This window comes from Passer domesticus, chromosome 3 (genome assembly GCF_036417665.1).
Source record: "Passer domesticus isolate bPasDom1 chromosome 3, bPasDom1.hap1, whole genome shotgun sequence".
NCBI classification, from domain to species: domain Eukaryota; kingdom Metazoa; phylum Chordata; class Aves; order Passeriformes; family Passeridae; genus Passer; species Passer domesticus.
This window is the reverse complement of record NC_087476.1, coordinates 3,514,177-3,529,314: the sequence shown is the minus strand read 5'-3', so window position 1 is coordinate 3,529,314 and position 15,138 is coordinate 3,514,177. Positions and strand designations below refer to the sequence as shown.

At 56.1% G+C, this 15,138-nt stretch overlaps 2 protein-coding genes across 6 annotated transcripts in view; one reads left to right on the top strand and one right to left on the bottom strand.

The window, feature by feature from the left end:
• Positions 1 to 10,533, bottom strand: part of LOC135295818 (small basic protein 1-like) — a 46,216-nt gene extending 35,683 nt beyond the window's left edge. For all 4 annotated transcript variants that reach the window (XR_010357887.1, XR_010357883.1, XR_010357882.1 and 1 more), the window contains exon 1: positions 10,427 to 10,533. The gene's annotated coding sequence lies outside the window, so the exon portion shown is untranslated. The remainder of the gene's footprint in view (positions 1 to 10,426) is intronic.
• Positions 10,534 to 10,598: 65 nt separating this feature from the next.
• Positions 10,599 to 15,138, top strand: part of XKR6 (XK related 6) — a 206,738-nt gene continuing 202,198 nt past the window's right edge. For both annotated transcript variants that reach the window (XM_064411573.1, XM_064411571.1), the window contains exon 1: positions 10,599 to 11,366. In XM_064411573.1, coding sequence (XP_064267643.1) covers positions 10,639 to 11,366 — 728 coding nt within the window. In that variant the 5' untranslated portion in view covers positions 10,599 to 10,638. The remainder of the gene's footprint in view (positions 11,367 to 15,138) is intronic.

The window sequence follows — 15,138 nt, the reverse complement described above, 5'->3', positions numbered from 1 at the left end:
AGGTAGGGTTACAACATTCTTGGGGGGATTACAACATTCTTGGCCTCTTGTCCTGCGGCTATCCTTATCTCTGGGAGTCAGGTGAGGGAGGCCCTATCAGGTTTCCGTGACAGCCCGAAATCTTCCGACCGCCTGTCCCTATTCTCTCTGCCACATCTCCCCCCCCTTCTCCCACAAATGGATGAGGTAGTTGTCTACATGCTGATATGAGGTATCTAAGGTTGTTGCTTGACAAGGAAAGGGGATTTGGGGTTCCTGAGTTAGTTTTTCTGCCTGGCAAGTTCTTTCTCGGGTTCTTGCGTCCGGCAGCGTTCCCTGTTGAACTCCCTGTTGAATTCACAGCATCGGATGTCTGCCCAAGAGCAGGATGTTGGTCCGTTCCAAGCGGGTCCGGACGAATGAGACTAGCTTGTTCAGTAGGCACGGTCCGAAGGTGACGGCTAGAAGCAGGATTGCTAACGGACCTATTAGGGAAGAAATTAGAGTGGTTAGCCATGGTGATTGATTGAACCAGGATTCGAACCAGCTTTGTTGGTCGTCTCTGTCTCTCTGTCTCTGAGCCAGTCTGTTTCGGAGTTCTGCCATGGAGTCTCTGACGACTCCTGTGTGGTCTGCGTAGAAACAGCATTCTTCCTTTAAGGCGGCGCACAGGCCTCCTTGTTGCATGAGTAGGAGGTCCAGTCCTCGCCTGTTCTGCAGGACCACCTCTGAAAGTGAGGAAACTGATTTCTCTAGGAAGGATATGGATTTCTCTATTCTCTGTAGATCCTCGTCGACGGTCCTCTGCAGCTGGGACAAACCTTGGTGATGGGTCGCCAAGGCCGCGACTCCCGTTGCCGTTCCTGCTGCTCCTAGGCCGAGCAACATTGCGATTGTTATGCTTGTTATTATTTCTCTCTTGTGGAGTCGGCTGGGTTTTCCGAGGAGTTGGTACACCTCCTCGTCTGAGTGATACAGGATCCTGGGAACGATTAAGACTTGGACACAGAAGTCTGTTGAGTCATTGAATTTGTCTAGGAACACACAGGGACTCACTCCGGATCTTTGGCAAACCCACATGCCCGATGCGGATGGGACTACCCACTTTTTTCTCCTGTCGGGTTTGACTACTTTGGTGCACACGTTGCCTTCCCGCCTAGCTAGGGCTGTATTTCCAAAGCATCTCCCCCTCCCCGTGACTTGACTCAGGGTGATTCCTTTGCGGGGAGTGTCCCATCTGCATTGGTGAGGGGCGTCTGCTGAGGAATATGTGAAAGGGGTATCTAAGGCGACTCCTTCGTAAAAGGGTGGTTTGACATCGTAACATAGCCAACAGGAATTGGTTAGGTTAGGGTTGGATTCGTTTAGGGATAGGAAGGTAGCTTCTAACATGCGAAGGATTGGGTCCGAATCCGACTTAGCTAAGCGATGTGTCTGAATGGTTCTCGCTAGGCTTGTCTGGGTATTCGCGACCCTTGTAGGTAAGGTTTTGGGGTAGGTCGTGTTTTTCTCTTTCTGCACGCTTTTGATTGCTTTGTTTGGTCCGACCGCTCGGGGTACTGACGGTATGAGCCTGATAATCTGCACGTTTACCCACTCGTTTGTCCTGTGAAGGACTACTGTCCACATTTTTCCGAAGGCCCAACTGGGGTTTCTGGGCTGCAAGACTGTTATGTTGTACTTAATACATTTTTGGATTTTTGGGAGTTTGTGGCTGTTTCGATGGGTGCTTTCGTGATGGAAGAGTGGTGTTTTGCAGCCTTTTGGCGCCCAAGTGAACTGTAAGAATCTGTCGGGTTCCTGTGGGTCCCACCCCGGCCCTGTCGGTCTGGTGTCTGTGACTATTGTTTCACAACCGTAGTGTCCGCAATATCCCCACCCCGGGCGATTACAGTAACTTTTTCCGGGGTTTGAGGCTGGGCACCAATAGGATAGGTATGTGTTTTTGGCGTATGGGGAATGAGGGTTTGGCTTTGGTCGTCCCGGGAACAGGTCTGTAATGCGAAGTATGAAGGATGGGGCGTCTGGTGTAATGACGTGTCTGAGCACTTTGTCATTGGTGAGGTGCCGTATGACCCACCTGAATGGCTGATGGGGATAGTGCTGTGAGCTGGCTTGCCCCCTGGCAACTAGCCCCAGCAGCAACATTACCCAGAGATACCCTTGATGACTGGATCTCGCCCGTGCCGGTCCTTCGGGTGCTGTCTGGCGGCTCGGTGGTCTGTCTCTCTCCCCCAGAACGCGGGTGTGCACGTCTCGCGGACGTCTCTTGATCATGTCCTGTAAACAGAGACTCGCCATTCTCATTAGCGTCACCCTGCTCCTTTTGGAGATCTGGTTTGATCGATTTAAGTGGACACCACCTGATTTCTCCGTCTTTTTTGACTGCTGCGTACCCTCGTCCCGTGAGCATTAACCTCCAACCCCGTTCCCATTCGCCTAGCTCGTTCTTTATTATTACTCGTGGACCCTCCTCCTGCATTCGAGTGGTCTAATGTTTTTGGACAGGACTGTTTGTCTCGTCCCCCCTGGGAAATTGATTGAGCGCTAACAAAGCTGTTGCTAGTATGCGTGCTTGCTCTCCTGGGGGAATGGAGTTGGCAAAGCCGTCTGCTCTTGCCAACACCTCTATTCTGGTTTTTAGGGTCTGATTTGCCCGCTCTACTATTGCCTGCCCGGTACTGTTGTAAGGGATACCTTGTACCAGGGTGATACCCCATTTCTTGGCGAATTCTTGCGCCTGCTTGGAAGTGAAATTCGACCCGTTATCTGTTTTGATTTGTTTGGGGACACCGAGCCATGCCATGGCTGTCAGCCAGTGCTGAATTGTGGCTTTTGAGTCCGTTTTGAGGTGCTGTGTGGCTACTATCGTTCCGCTGAAGGTGTCTACTGTCACTGCTAGCCACGCTCTTGGCTTCATCAGTTGGCACACGGTGAAGTCTGATTGCCAGATTTCTGAGGGCTTGAGGCCTCTTGGATTGATTCCGCTGGTCCACAGTGGTGACTTCTGGCAATGAGGACAGGTCGCCACTACGTGTTTCGCGTCTGCTGTCGAGATTCCGCATCTCTTTGCCAGTGCTTTTGCCCCGATGTGAAGCGATTCGTGCAGCTGACGCGCTTCTTGCAACGTCCAAACTCCTTTTGCTGCGGCGTCCGCTTTGTCGTTGCCGATCTGGAAGTAACTTTTGACTGGGTTGTGGCTGTTGATGTGTATGACGGATATGGTGCCCCGTCGTGAGGAGAGCGCTTCTTCCAGCATTTGGGCTGCTGCTGATGTTGACACCCTCGGTTCTGCCATGGCTAGGCAGAGTCTTGCCACGAATATGGAGTCTGTCACGATGTTGAGGTGTTCCTCTCGGAAGAGTCCGCACGCCAAGGCTACTGCTGCTGCCTCCAGTTGCTGCACTGACAGTGTTGGGTCACACGCTTTGATGCAATGCCATTGCTCTCCTGCCTGCCACACTGCCGTTGCGGTCGAGGTCGTGGAGGAAGCGTCCGTGAAGACTGTCGGTCCTGGCTGCGGTCTGTCTCTGACCTTCGGTGGCATGTCTATGTCGACGATGGTCAGCAGCTGAGTCCAAGGCGGCTTGGCGGAGTAGGAGATTTCTCCTCCGAAGCCGGTGAGTGCAAGGGCTAGGTGCTCCGATATTGTTGTCGATTCTGTTGCCGGTTGCTTGCGAAGCGGAAGGTGGATCCTTGTTGGCTCTGTTCCTAGGTGTTTCAGGGCGAGTTTTCTGCCTTTTATGATGAGGTTCGCGATGCATTCTGTTCCTGGGGAGAACGCTCGAGCTGGTCTTCCGAGGACCACCCATTGGATCGGTCGGGACTTCTCGGTAGGTCCTTGGGCCAATGCTCCCACTCCTCCTTTCGGCGTGAAGTGGACGTACAAGTCCAGGGGCATAGCTGGGTTCCACCTGGCAAGCGTGCCAGTGGACATCTGGTGTTCGATGAAGTCGAGGGAGCTCTTTGCTTGCGGTGTCAGCTCCTTTGGTTCCCAGGGCTGCTTCCCTTTCAGGAGGTCGTGCAAAGGGTCCATGACCTCCGGAGGAACCAGGATGATGTTGCGAAGCCACTGCAGTGATCCTACCAGGCGCTGGACGTCGTGTAGTGTCTTGACGTCTCGGTTCACTCTCACCCTTGGAGGGGTCACGTAGGAACTTGTGATCCCTACTCCCAGGAATGTCACGCAGGGTCCTTTCTTGATCTTTGCGGTCGCGATCTCGAAACCGTTGGCTCGCAGGGTTTCCGTAACTGTGGACACCAGGTGATCCACCTGGCTCGTTGATGGAGCTGCGATCAGGATGTCGTCCATGTATTGGATGATGGTTGCGGTGGGATAGGAGTGTCGAACTGGCGTCAGCGCTTTGTCCACGGAGATCTGGCATATAGTCGGACTGTCCACCAAACCTTGTGGTAGCACTCTCCACTGGAAGCGCAGATTTGGCCGCTTACCGTTCGGAAACACAACGGAAAAGGCGAATCGTTCTTTGTCCTCAGGGTGCAAGGGTATGGAAAAGAAACAGTCTTTGATGTCCAGCACTGCGCATGGCTGTCCCTCGGGTATGGCTGAGTTTGCGGGTATCAGGGTCTGAACTGGACTCTTGGGTTGAATTGTCTTGTTCACTTTTCTTAGGTCGTGGATGAGGCGATAGCCTTCCCCTGACCTTTTGGGGATCACGAATACAGGGGTATTCCATGGGCTAGTGGTTGGTTCTATGTGACCCTTTTGTAACTCGCGATCGACCAATTCTAATAAGGCTGCCACTCGAGGCTCAGATAGGGGCCACTGCTCGACCCATATGGGGTTTGATGATTTCCAAGTTATTTTGATTGGCAGCGCTGGGTGTATGGCAGTGGCCCTCATTATAAATTTGTGATCCTGACTCCTAACATAGCAAGGACGTCCCTTCCCAACAGGGGTGGAGAATTCTGCAGGATGTATGGATAGACTGCTACTGTTTTTTCTGGCCCCTCTTTTGTGTGAAGCGTTATAGCTACCAGCTGGGTGCTCTTCCACGCTCGGGATTGCCCCCCCACTCCGTTCACTGGTGGGACTTCTTTAAATTGCCAATGTCTGGGCCAACTTGCTAGGGGAAAAACCGTGCAGTCTCATACCTGCCGCATCAAAGATCCTACTAGCAATTTGTCTGATATCGAAGGGAAGTAAATCGTCATTGCTAAAAAGCTCGTCTATTAAAGTAGTAACCACTGCTGAGTTGATCCCTTTTTCTGAAATTGCTTTTGCTATTGTCTGAACCTCTTTTACGTTTATTGGTGTATACGTTCGCTGCTGATTTCCCTGGGCTCCTGTAATTCTGACTGGGTAAGCATGAACGCTGGTCATATCCACCCAATCTGCACATGCTATCTTTATTTTGCCCCAGTCTGTAAGCTTATGTTGTGTTTGCTTCCCGGTTTTATTGAAAGCTTTATTCGGTTTCGCTTGAAACCGCGTTAATTCTGCCCTCTCGGCTTCCGAGTCACAGTCAGACTCGGTAAGCTCGGTTGAGCTGACTGAGGAGCTCTCACTGGTCTCCGAGCCGGAAGTTGAATGCCAGTACGCTTCCGGTCTGCTCCGCGTTTTCCCGCGGCTCCGCCCCCGCTCCTCCCCTCGGGGGTGGAGTCGCGCCTCCCCTCGCGAGCGGTGTCGCTCTCGTTCCTCCCCTCTGGAGCGGTGTCGCTCCGCCTCTCGGGGGGGGCGCCGCTCTCGCCCCCCGTGTGTTTCCTGCCCCCTGCGGGGCGGGGTCTCCCCCTTATACGGTGGCGCCGCTGGGCGCGGCTCCCGTTCGGGTGTCCGCCCCCCCGCACTGCCCCGCGCATGCGCGGTAGTGCTCCTTCTCGGCTCCGTGCCGTTCTCGCCGCTGGGCGGCTGGCCCCGCCCCTCTCCCGCGTGGCCCGCGCCATTTTCAAACCCGTATGGCGGCGGCGCGGCTCTGGCGCCGGGTCCGCCGGCCGCCGCCGGCACGGCGTTGCCGGATTCCGCGGCTGCGATACTCTCCGCGCGGCGCGCGTCCGCCATTAAACCTTCCCAGAACGAACGCGAGTCCTGTTCCGCCGTCAGCGTCCCCGAATCGGCGGTTTGTGGTGGGGGGAGGGGAGGGGGCAGCGGCTCCGCGACCCCGGCGGGCTTTTCGGGCGGGCCGGGGCCGGGCGCGCTCCGCGGGGGGTTCAAGGGGTCCCGCAAGGTGGGCTGTGGGGTCGGGGAGTCCCGCGGGCACTGCGGAGGGGTCAGGGGGTCCCCCCGGGGCGCCGGGTGGTCGCGACCCGGGCTCGCGTCCGCGCGCGGGTTCGGGCGGGGAACGCCCGCCTCCCGCGTGTTGCCCCCCCCCTCCGGGCTGTTTCCCGGGGTCGTTTGGGTCGCAGCCGCGTTCCCGATTTTTGGGGTTGCTAACAGCATGGTCTTCGCTGTTTCCCATGCCTCCTGCTGTTCTGAGGCCTTTTTTAAAGCTTCCTCTGCTTTAGCCTACGCCTTAAGACATTTCCCACTGCCTGTAACCTTTAAATCCTCGGCTAAAGCGAGTGTACATCTCTCCCACACTTCTGAATTCAATATGTCTATGGGACGATTTATCGTCCTTAGCTCTTGGAGCTTATTAATAGCAAGCTGAAAATGCTTGAAGTCACATCTAATACCCCATTGTAAATTAAAATAACTCACGACTCGGGCTACAGCTTCCATGAGGCTGAGGCGGTCCCCACGCGACTCGGGCCACGACTTCCGCGAGACTGGCGGTCTTACAAGACTCTGGTCACAACTTCTGCAAGGTTGCGGCGGTCCTCGTAAAACTCAGGCCACAGCTTGTATGGGGCTATGGCGGTTCCAATTCAAACTCAGGCCACAGCTTGTATGAGGCTGTGGCGGTTTCCGGAGGCGTCCCTCCTCGCTGTGGTGGAGTCCAGGACCCCCCGCAGCCGCTGGCCTTGTCCAGGAGACTCCCGATCCCGGGTTCTGTTTCTTTTGTGTTCCCGGGTTTCGGCACCACTTGTTGTAGCGACCTGGTTCTAAGGAAACGCAGCACGACGGCCCAATGTTCTTGGCCGCTCGGGCTAAGGACACGCAGACATCAATGTGATAGACGGTCCAAAGGCCCTTTATTGGTTTTCTCCTCGGTATATATACCCTTGGTCCTTCCCCTACCTTTGGGGTCTGACTTTTACCTTATATGGTTAGTAAGGGGACTGGGTGAAGGCCGTGTTAGGTAGGGTTACAACATTCTTGGGGGGATTACAACATTCTTGGCCTCTTGTCCTGCGGCTATCCTTATCTCTGGGAGTCAGGTGAGGGAGGCCCTATCAGGTTTCCGTGACAGCCCGAAATCTTCCGACCGCCTGTCCCTATTCTCTCTGCCACAGGGAACTTTGGACCAGAGTTTCACTCCAAGTGAAATTTGTCCACATCCAGGTGTGCATCAGGTGCATTCACGTGGATCATGCCCAAAGCTTTGCTTTCTGCTCCCTTTCTTCTGTTTCTCTGCTACAGGAGGATCCAACCACTTCAAAACCAGCAGCATTTTTTTCAGACTTCACAAAACTTTTCAGTTCTTTTGACATCACCCAGAAACACCAAATACACCCTTCCCAGATAGCCTGTTTAATACATGAAAGTCCTCCCGTTTTTCTTCAGGATTAAACTAATTTTTCCTCCCTGAAAAAAACATTTATCTGCACTTCATCACATTTTTCTACCTTCTTGGAGCTACTTCTTTTTTCTCCATGTTGCAATTTATGACTTTGCAAAGCAGCAACTTTTTCAGCCAGTTCTGGAGTCCTGACATTCTCAGCCCCGATATTTTGATACAATTTAAAGGAAAAAAAAAGGGAGAAAGGGTAGAATTCAAACTCCCACAGAAAGAGGCAGAAACATGCACTGGAGAAAGAGCATCTGGAAGGAGTCATTGCATGGTGAGGAAAAAAAAAAACACATGGAAAAGAGAAGAGATTGTTACCTACAGAGGACAGCACAAGACAGCTTAGAAAAGATGGATATGATGAATGAACAGATGTGTAACATGGAACTGGGGGCAAAGGACCTGGAATTTGGCTTTCCCAGACTGCCAGTGGGTCCTTCAGTAAAACAGCTGCCTGGGGTGCAGCTCAGCTCCAGGCAGATCCCAAAAACAGAGAAGGGAGCTGCTTCCTCAGCCTGCCAGAGGTTTCTCCAGCACAGAGCTGAGCCCTTGCAGAGTCTGCCTGACTCTGTAAGTACAGGGTGAGAAAAGCAGTGTCCCCAAAGTGGGTAAGGGAATGACAAAGAGCAGAGGAGGGGATGGAGAATCCCTGTGTTAGAAAGAGAAGGACAGGAAGACACCAAGGTGGGGGATTTGAGAAGGCAATAAGGTGGTGTCAGGTCAGGCTGCCAAGGTGTGCTTGGAGAGAGCTGTTATCAACAGAGAAAGAATCCCAGAAAGGTTTGGGTTGGAAGAGACCTTAAAACTCATCCAATGACAGCCACTGCCATGGGCAGGGGCACCTTCCACTATCCCAGGTTGTTCCAAGTCCATTGAACCTGGCTTTGAACTTCCCCAGGGATGAGGAAGCCACAGCTCCACCACCCTCTGAGTTCAGGAGAGGGGTGAGACCTTCCCCACCATGAGAAGAGAAAAGGCAAAAAGAAACCCAGAGGAGGTCTCAGATCTGCCAAGGACCTGGGAGCTGCTGGAGGTGGGAAGGTGGAAAGCAGCTTGGCTGAGGATGAACTGAGTGGTGATCCTGGGATTTGAGGCTGAGCAGGGACAGGGCAGTCGGCACTGGACTGGGGAGCTGATTTGGGAGCAGGATGGGGTCAGCACAAGGGGGTCCAGCTGAGGCTGGTCTGGGGAGTGGTGGTGTCAGCACTTGGGCCTTGGGGGAAGAAGCAAATTGAACTTTTTAAGTGTTCAGAGCGGAGCCAGGAAGAGGGTGAAGGGTCTCAGGGGCCACTTGGGAAGCAAATGATGTCACTGGGTTTGTTCAGCTGGAGGAAACAGAGGTCAGACCTTGCTGGGGGCTGCAGCTCCTCTGAGGGGCAGCTCCAATCTCTGCTCCCAGTGACAGAGACAGCACCCAGGGAATGGCTGGAGCTGTGTCAGGAAGGCTTAGGACGGGTATCAGGGAAAGGTTCTTCCCCAGAGGGTGTCAGGCACTGAGCAGGCACCCCATGAATGGGCACAGCCCCAAGGCTGCCAGAGCTCCAGGAGCCTTTGGAAAACGCTCCCAGGAACAGGATGGGCTAACTAGGGGTCCTGTGCAAGGTCAGAGGTTGGACAGCTGTGTCCCTTCCAAATCAGACTAAGAGATGACAAATCAGATGACTAAGGAGATGGAACACCTCTCCTGTGAGGAAAGGCTGAGAGAACTGAGGTTGTTCAGCCTGGAGAAGGCAGCCCTGGGGAGACCTGAGAGCCTAGGTCTTACATGGCTGGAGAGGAGGTTCAGGTTGGACATTAGGAGGAATTTCTTCACAAAAGGGGTGATTAGACATTGAAACAGGCTGCCCAGTGAGGTTGTGGAGTCACCATCCCTGGAGCTGTTCAAGGAATGACTGGACCTCACACTCAGTGCTCTGCTGTGGTTGACAAAGTGGTGTTTGGTCATAGGTTGGACTCGATGATTTCAGATGTGTTTTCCAACCTAAATGATTTTGTGATTCTGTGAAGTGATCTCAAGTTGCACCAGGGGAGGTTTAGATTGGATATTCGGAAAAAAAATTCTTCATGGAAAGAGTGGTCAGGGAACGGAACAGGCTGCCCAAGACAACGTGATGGTGGAACCCCCATCCCTGGAGGTTTTCAAAATGTCTAGATGTAGAGCTTGGGGATACAATTTAGGCATGATCATGTCCATGAGTTAACAGTTGGACTCGGTGATGCCAGAGGTCTTTTCCAACCTAATTCTGTAAGGGAGCTCCAAGAAAGCTGGATAGGGACATTGGACAAGGGCATGGAGTGACAGGACAACGGGGAATAATTTTAAGTTGAAAAATGGCAAGGCTAGAAGGGATTTTAGGAATAAATTCTTCCCTGTGAGGGCATAGAGACCTGTGAGGGCAGAGGTTGTCCAGAGAATCACAGAATAAGCTGAGCTGGAAGGAACCCACAAGGATCATCCAGTCCAACTCCCGGCCCCACACAGGAGCATCCCCAACAATCCCACCCCGTGCCTGAGAGCGCTGTCCAAGCGCTCCTTGAGCCCTGTCAGGTTTGGTGCTGTGACCATTCCCTGAGGAGCTGTTCCAGTGCCCTCGGGATTAGAACCTTCTCCCAGTATCCACCTTCCCCTGACACAACCCCAGGCCATTCCCTCGTGTCCTGTCCCGGGTCAGCACCGAGCAGAGCCCGGCGCCCGCTCCCCCTCACGAGCAGGGAGCTCTCCCCTCAGCCTCCCCTTCTCCAGGCCTCATCCCTGTCACTTCCCCGGGCCAGCTCGCACGGGGCACGGAGCACCCCGCCGCGGTGGACGCTGTCCGTACCGGCGGCACGGGGCGCGGAGGTCGCCGCTCCTTCCCGCTCCTCCCCGGGCCCGCCGCCGGTCGCTGTCGCCGCCAGGCGGCCCCGGCCCGTCCCGCGCGCCGCGGAAGCGCCGCCCCCGGAAGCGGCGGGCGGGGGGAGCGGGCACGGGGGGGCAGAGCGAGCGAGCGCCCGGCGAACGGGCCGGGGACGCGGCGGCGGCGGCGGCAGCAAGATGGCGGCCAAGTCGGATGGCGGCGGCGGCGGCGGCGGCGGCGGCGGCAGCGGCTTCGCCCAGCTGCACAACCTGGACGAGGCGGCGGCGGCCACGGGCGGCGGCGTCGGGGCAGCGGCGGCCGAGGTGGCGGAGGAGCCGGGCGCAAGCAGCTCCTTGCACATCTGCCACTGCTGCAACACGTCGTCTTGCTACTGGGGCTGCCGGAGCGCCTGCCTGCGGAACCTCTTCGGGCGGGCCGCCGCCACCGCCGCCGCCGAGCCGCTGGCCCCGCGCCCCCCCGCCGCCGCCGCCGAAGGGCCGCCGGAGGGCGGCGAGGCGGCCGAGCGGCCGTGGCTGGACTGCCTGTGGATCGTGCTGGCGCTGCTGGTGCTGCTGGGGGATGTGGGCACGGACCTGTGGCTGGCGCTGCACCACTACGGCCGGCGGGACTACTTGTGGTGCGGCCTCACCCTGGCCTTCGTGCTGCTGCCCTCGGTGCTGGTGCAGATCCTGAGCTTCCGCTGGTTCGTGCAGGACTACACGGGCGGCGGGCTGGGCGCCGTGCAGGGGCTCAGCAGCCGCGGGCCGCCCATGATGGGGGGGACCGCGGGCCGGCGTGGGGGACCCGCCGGCGGGGTAGGAGGAGCCGGCGGCACCGCCACCCCCGGGGCGCAGCGCCTCTGCAGGATCTCCGTCTGGGTCTGGCAGTCCGTCATCCACCTGCTGCAGATGGGGCAGGTCTGGAGGTAAGGGGCGGCCGGGGACTCCGCCGTGCCCCCGGCGGGGCGGGCGGCGCGCTGGGTCGGGGAGCGCGGCCGCGGAGGGGCGGGAGCAGCGGGGACTGCGAGCGGGGACGTGGGGCAGCGTCGGCTCCTGGCCCGAGGGCGATGTGAGGCACTGTCACCTCCTGGTGTGAGGTGGACGGGGACAGTGTCACCTCCTGTTTGAGGTGGACGGGGACAGTGTCACCTCGCGGTCCAAGGTGGACGTGGGTCAGTGTGCGCTGGCCGAGGAGGGGCTGCTGTCGGGTTTGAGGCGGATGTGTCTGCTCGTGGTCCAAGACGGGCATGGGTCAGTGTCACCCTCTGGTTTAAAATGGGTCACTGTCCCCTGGATGAGGTGGGCAGCTCTCAGCTCGTGGTCTAAGGTGGACGTGGGTCAGTGTCACCTCCTGGCTCAAGGTGGACGTGGGTCAGTGTCACCTCCTGATTTGAGGTGGATCAGTGTCATCTCATGGTTTGATGTGGGTCAGTGTCCCCTAGACAAGGTGGGGTGGATGGGGATCAGTGTCACCTCCATAGGCTGAGGTGGGTCACTGTCCCCTAGCTGAGGAGGACCAGATGGCCATTGCTATTACCTCATGGTTTGAGGCAGACGTGGGGCAGTGTCATCTCATGGCTTGAGGTGGATCGCTGTCCCCTGAGGTGGGACCGATGGGAGTCAGTGTCACCTCATGATTTGAGGTGGACGTGGGTCACTGTCCCTGGCTGAGGTAGGGCAGATGGGGGTTGTTGTCAGCTTGTGGTCTGCGATGGACATGGCTCAGTGTCACCTCGTGGTCTGCAGTGGTGGTGGTCAGTGCAGTGCTCCCCACGTGGAGAAGGAGGGGAGATTTGGGGGTTACTCCCACTTTGAGTGAGGAAAGACCCAAAGGGAGGAGTGATTCCCACAAAATGAGCCTGGGGGGCTGAGGTGGGGGACATGGGGGTCATTGTCACCTCATGGTCTGAGGGGCCAGTGCTCCCCACGATGGAGGAGGTGTCAAGGTCCCCCTTGTGCTGAGGGGACGTTTGAGGGAAAGAGAAGTTCCCCCAAAATATGTCTGTGGGGCTGAGGTGGGAGGAGTGGCATTGCTTGGTACAAGCAAGACATGAGATGGTGCTCCCCACATGGAGATTTGGGGTGACCCCTTCTTCACTGAGAAGAGCCCCAAAGGGAGCACAGATGCCCCCCCAAAATGAGCATGTGGGGCTGAGGAGAGGGGAGTAGGGCCACTGTCACCTCACAGCTTGGAGGGGACACGGTTCTGTGCCCCCCATGGTGTGGGATGGAAGGGGTTCTAGCTCCGTGGGAATGAGATGGTGCTCCACAGACATGGGGCAGGACTGGGAGGGGAGTCATGGAGCTGCTCTTCCCTTCCGGACAGGCCCAGGCTTGGGGGTGACCCTGGCAGTGGCAGCGCTGCAGAGGCAGGTCCTGTGTCCCTGGAGGGGACTCACCCCATCATCCCCCTCCTGGAGCCAGGAAAAGACCCCATGGAATGCAGGGGCTGCTCCAGAGAGGGTCTGTGGGGGGATGGACCCGTGGCTGCCGAGCACTGGGACGTGCTGGTTCCACAGCGTTGATGTCCTTCTGGCACAGATCCCGCAGGAATGAGGGGTGAGGGTCTCATCCATCCCCGAGAGCCTCTCCCCAGCCAGCGGAGCGGGAGCTGCTGGCTCGCTGAGTCCCCGTGAACCGAAGGAGCGAGTGGTGGGAGTGGAAAAACGCAGCGTGATGCCTCGGCTGTGGCTTTGGAGAAAGGAGAAGCCTCCTCGGTGGGGACGGCGGCGGTGGGGCTGCCGGTGTGAGCCTGAAGGTCAGGGATGAGGGACTCTTCCCTGCCGGAGGGAGAGGTCCTGGGGTGGAGGAGACACTGGCCAGAGGACGAGTCTGGGAAGTGACCTCGGGCTCGGTAGGAATAAAAAAACATCCTCCAGTGCGAGCTGGAAATTACGTTATCCTTCCCAAAAAGAGAGGTGGGAGGAGGCAGGGAGGGATTCTCCAGGATGAAAGCCTGTGGATGCAAACACTGCCACAGAGATGTCGGGCTTACGGAAAGAGGTGGTGTAAGGACAGCTGTAAAAACCCGGCATGGCCCAGCATCCTCTGAGCTGGGGCGCGGGTTGGTAACGTGGAAGGGGTGTGAGATTTGGGGTGGGGGTAGAGGGACAACTCTGGGTTGTGTCACAGGGTGGTGGCTGCGCCCCCTCCACACCATGGATGGGTCAGGCTGTAGGGAAGAGGCTCCAGATGGGGGTTGCTTGGCGTTTGTAGCTTTTAAAATAATCCTTAGGGATCAAAGATTTTTATTTTCCCAATTTTTTTTGAAGAAGCCGCGGGGGTGGAGGGGAGGGGATCTGCGTGGGAAGGGTGCGTGAGATGTGTACGTAGGAAATAAGCCCATGCAATCATGCAGTGCAACAGCAAATACATATTTCTTCTGCATCTTCAATGTCATTTGTGCAGCGTTCAAAGCACATTTGTTCTCAACTTCTGCTTGGGGGTTTATTCTATTTTTATGGGTTTTTTATGGCCGGGATTTGGGCTGGGGGGTGGCGGGAGGGGGATGTCTGCGGGTGGTGCGTGCAAGGATGATGAATTGGTCCGCGACCCTTTCTGCTGCTTCCCCTGGTACTCCCAAGTGCTGATCCCATCAGCAAAAGCGGTTCTCAATGCAGATGCTCCTCTGGCAAGTTGGATTTTTCCTTTCTTGGAGTCAGGCAGAAGAAATGATTGTGTTTTAGCTGTGCACACACACCCCATGCCATGGCACGCTCAAGTGAGCGCATGGGGAGGGGGATGCCGAAGTGATGCCGGCAGGGACAGAGGGGATGCTTGTAGGGGGCTGATTTTTGGGTAATAGGAAGAAACAAAGCTCAAGTTGCCCAGACTTCTCCCTGCTATGCTAATGCAGAGGAAAAACATTTGCTTCTGAGATTGTGCAGGGCTGGGAATGCCAAAGGGGACTGATAAGGAGTGCTGCAGCCTGGATCACGTTAGGTGAAATCAGGGAGCTTTCTCTCCTGTTGATCTGTAATCCCACCAGCACCCAGCTCCCTCTCTTTAAGGCACGCTGGACAACGTGGAGCCGACTCCCAATATCTGACCAGAGCCAGAATTAACTTCCTGGGATCTGTGGAGCAGCCTCCACGAGGGTGCCTTTTTCCATTCCCACTACAGCTATTGCCAACGCCATTAAAATTAATCTCGGATGCGGTGATGGGAGCAATACTGGAACGTGCTGGTTTGGCCGCCTTTGCCTGCAGCGCAGTCGCTGCGTGCTGGGGAGAAGTTTAGACGTGGGGATGGAGGAGGAAAACCTAGGACAGCGTAAGTTCAGTGCGTAATGCTCCGAGCCTCCTTTCCCGTGGGATCACGGATCCGTGCTGCCGCTGCATGGAGCGTAATTGGGATCGTACCTTACGTAGGGGATGTCGTGGGTGTTGCTCAGCAGCTGGGAGCGAAACCGTGGAGAATTGGAGGGGGGCAGGTTGGAGTAGTGCAGGAATTCTCATCCTGAATACGTTAGGTAAATCTGCGTTTGGATTTTGAGGGATGACACAATTCCTGTGGCGGCTTCTTCTCGTAAATACTGGGAAGACTCGCCAATAAGATGGTGAATAAATAGCATTTTATGGCAGAAATATAAATATACATCGGGATCTTATTTTAGCAAGGCTGTCTCTTCATTTTGTCAGGATTGTGGGAGAAGGAGCTTGTTTTGGAGCAGTCTGGATGGAGGCTTTGTCTGTTTGT